The 3,999-nt window shown below is 49.5% G+C and overlaps 1 protein-coding gene across 1 annotated transcript in view; it reads left to right on the top strand.

Annotated features, from left to right (window-relative positions):
• Positions 1–3,999, top strand: part of PIP5K1A (phosphatidylinositol-4-phosphate 5-kinase type 1 alpha) — a gene marked incomplete at its 3' end in the record, with an annotated part of 15,606 nt that overhangs the window by 8,689 nt on the left and 2,918 nt on the right. The window contains exons 3-5 of the mRNA XM_017839854.1: positions 120–419; positions 1,342–1,548; positions 1,979–2,040. Coding sequence (XP_017695343.1) covers positions 120–419; positions 1,342–1,548; positions 1,979–2,040 — 569 coding nt within the window. The remainder of the gene's footprint in view (positions 1–119; positions 420–1,341; positions 1,549–1,978; positions 2,041–3,999) is intronic.

Here is a 3,999-nt window from a genome sequence, read left to right as displayed (position 1 = left end):
GAACGAACAACAAACTCCTTCCTCCCTCCAGCCTTTCCCGTCTCTTCCCCGTCTTCCCCTTTGAACCAGGGTTTCATGGATGGCTTCCACGATTCCTCTCCCTGTCTTTGGCCTTCCAGAACCTGAACCAGAACCCCCGGACGCTCCTTCCCAAGTTTTACGGGCTCTACTGCGTCCAGGCGGGCGGGAAGAACATCCGGATCGTGGTGATGAACAACCTCCTGCCCCGCTCGGTGAAGATGCACCTCAAGTACGACCTCAAGGGCTCCACCTACAAGCGCAGGGCCTCCCAAAAGGAGAGGGAGAAGGTCTTCCCCACCTACAAGGACCTGGATTTCATGCAGGACATCCCCGACGGGCTCTTCCTGGACTCGGACATGTACAACGCCCTGTGCAAGACGCTGCAGAGGGACTGCCTGGTGAGCTGGAGGGGGGGAGAGATTTCCTGGGTTTTCAGCCCTTTCCCTGGGAAGGAGGTGGTGGCTCTGCCTTGGATTTGGGAGAACGTGGAGGTTTTGGGGTGGTGTGGCCGAAAAGGAGGAGCTGCGCTCTGGTTTTGTCTGTGTTTGCAACCTTCCGTCTCTGGAGAGGAGGGCAGGGAGCAGAGAATCACAGAACCATGGAACCATAGAATTACAGAATTATAGAACCATTGAATCATAGAATCATGGAATCATGGAATCATGGAATCATGGAATCAGAGAACCATAGAATCATAGAATTATGGAATCATAGAATTATGGAATCATAGAATTATGGAATGATAGAATCATAGAATCATAGAATCACGGATTCATAGAATCATAGAATCATGGAATCATGGAATCATGGAATCATAGAATTATAGAATCACAGAATCATGGAATTATAGAATCATGGAATCATAGAATCATAGAATCATAGAATTATAGAATCATGGAATCATAGAATTATAGAATCATAGAATTATAGAATCACAGAATCATAGAATCACAGAATCATAGAATCACAGAATTATAGAATCACAGAATTATAGAATCATAGAATTATAGAATCATGGAATCATAGAATCATGGAATCATAGAATTATAGAAATATAGAATAATAGAATCATAGAATCACAGAATCACAGAATCACAGAATCATAGAATTATAGAATAATAGAATCATAGAATCATAGAATCATACAATCATGGAATCATAGAATCATAGAATCATGGAATTATAGAATCATAGAATCATGGAATCATGGAATCATAGAATCATAGAATTATAGAATCACAGAATTATACAATCACAGAATTATACAATCACAGAATTATACAATCACAGAATCAGAGAGTCCCTGCCTTTCCCCCCCAGGTCCTGCAGAGCTTCAAGATCATGGACTACAGCCTGCTGGTGGCCATCCACAACATGGACCTGGCGCAGCGGGAGCAGGGCCTGGCCGACGGCGCGGCCCCGGCGGACACGCGGCGCCCGGCGGCGCAGAAGGCCCTGTATTCCACGGCCATGGAATCCATCCAGGGAGAGGCCAGGAGAGGGGGAACCATCGAGACTGACGACCAGTAAGGCCGGGGGGGCTCTCCCAGTAAAGCTCCAGCGGGGAGGGAAGGGGGTTCTGCCGTCCCCGGAGGGGTTGGAGCGGCCTGGGATAGCGGGAGGTGGATCTGGAAGGTCCTTCCAACCCAAACCATTCCAGGTGGGATATGAAATTAGAGATAAGTTCTTCCCTGGGAGGGTGATGAGACCTTGGCACAGGTTATTCCATGGCTGCCCCATCCCTGGAAGTGTCCCAGGCTGGGTTGGAGCAACCTGGGACAGTGGGAGGTGTCCGTGGCCAAGGTCCTTCCAACCCCAACCATTCCAGGTGGGATTTTAGGGATAAGTTCTTCCCTGGGAGGGTGATGAGACCTTGGCAGAGGTTATTCCATGGCTGCCCCATCCCTGGGAGTGTCCCAGGAGTGACCTGGGACAGTGGGAGGTGTCCATGGGACAGTGGGAGGTGTCCGTGTCCAAGGTCTGGGGGATCTTGGTGGATTCCAACCCAGACCATTCCAGGTGGGATTTTAGGGATAAGTTCTTCCCTGGGAGGGTGATGAGACCTTGGCACAGGTTATTCCATGGCTGCCCCATCCCTGGAAGTGCCCCAGGAGTGACCTGGAACAGTGGGAGGTGTCCATGTCCAAGGTCTGGGGGATCTTGGTGGGTTCCAACCCCAACCATTCCAGATGGGATTTTAGGGATAAGTTCTTCCCTGGGAGGATGGAGAGGCCTTGGCAGAGGTTATTCCATGGCTGCCCCATCCCTGGAGTGTCCCAGGAGTGACCTGGGACAGTGGGAGGTGTCCATGTCCAAGGTCTGGGGGATTTTGGGGGNGCACCTTCAGCTCATCCAGGGCCTGGGCAGGGACACCTCCCGTGAGCCCCGTCCAGCCTGGCCTTGGACACAGGGGTTTAGGCCCAGCTCGACCCGGGTACATCCAGCTCGGCCTGAGGGCCAGATTTAAAAAGTTAAGCTCAGTCTGGCCACGCAGAGTTCAGCTCTTTAAACTCCTCCTAAACCCCCAGATATTTGTGCTGTGATTGTATCCCAAAACCACCTTGTTTTCCTCCCTAATTCTGTCCAGTGTCTCTGCAGCCACGAGAGTTTAGACCCAGCTCAATCCTGATGCATTGAGCTCAGCCTAAATCCTGATAAACTCCTCCTAAACCCACAGATGTTTGTGATTGTATCCCACAAACACATTTTCCTTCCTAATTCTACCCAGTGTCTCTGCAGCCACGAGAGTTTAGACCCAGCTTTATCCTGATACATCCAGCTCGGCCTGAGGGCCAGATTTCAAAGGTTGAGCTCAGTCTGGCCACACAGAGTTCAGCTCTTTAAACTCCTCCTAACCCCCCAGATATTTGTGCTGTGTAAAACACGTTGTTTTCCTCCCTAATTCTGTCCAGTGTCTCTGCAGCCACGAGAGTTTAGACCCAGCTCGACCCTGATGCACTGAGCTCAGCCTAAATCCTGATAAACTCCTCCTAAACCCACAGATGTTTGTGCTGTGATTATATCCCAAACCCGCCTTGTTTTCCTCCCTAATTCTGTCCAGTGTCTTTGCAGCCACAGGAGTTTAGACCCAGCTTGACCCTGATGCATTGAGCTCAGCCTAAATCCTGATAAACTCCTCCTAAACCCACAGATGTTTGTGCTGTGATGATGTCCCAAAACCACCTTGTTTTCCTCCCTAATTCTGTCCAGTGTCTTTGCAGCCCTGAGAGTTTAGACCCAGCTTTATCCCATACCTTTAGCTCGGCCTAAGGGCCAAATTTAAAAGGTTAAACTCAGTCTGGTCACACAGAGTTCAGCACTGTTGGACCTCAGTTGATTCCTGAAGCTCCTCCTAAACCCACAGATGTTTGTGCTGTGATTATATCCCAAACCCACCTTGTTTTCCTCCCTAATTCTGTCCAGTGTCTCTGCAGCCACGGGAGTTTAGACCCAGCTCGACCCTGATGCATTGAGCTCAGCCTAAATCCTGATAAACTCCTCCTAAACCCACAGATGTTTGTGATTGTATCCCAGAAACACATTTTCCTCTCTAATTCTGTCCGGTGTCTCTGCAGCCATGAGAGTTTAGACCCAGCTTTATCCTGATACTTCCAACTCGGCCTAAGGGCCAGCTTTAAAAGGTTAAACTCAGTCTGGCTGCACAGAGTTCAGCACTGTTGGACCTCAGTTGATTCCTGAAGCTCCTCCTAAACCCACAGATGTTTATGCTGTGATTATATCCCAAACCCACCTTGTTTTCCTCCCTAATTCTGTCCAGTGTCTCTGCAGCCCTGAGAGTTTAGACCCAGCTTTATCCTGACATGTTCAGCTCAGCCTTAGGGCCAAATTTCAAAGCTTGAGCCCGAGATCTTTTGCTCCGAAGCCTCAATTTGAGTGAACGAACAACAAACTCCTTCCTCCCTCCAGCCTTTCCCGTCTCTTCCCCGTCTCCCCCTTTGAACCGGGGTTTCATGGATG

The sequence above is a fragment of the Lepidothrix coronata genome, unplaced genomic scaffold, assembly GCF_001604755.1.
Source record: "Lepidothrix coronata isolate B3197 unplaced genomic scaffold, Lepidothrix_coronata-1.0 Scaffold515, whole genome shotgun sequence".
Classification (NCBI taxonomy): Eukaryota; Metazoa; Chordata; class Aves; order Passeriformes; family Pipridae; genus Lepidothrix; species Lepidothrix coronata.
This window is presented reverse-complemented; position numbering and strand designations above follow the sequence as displayed.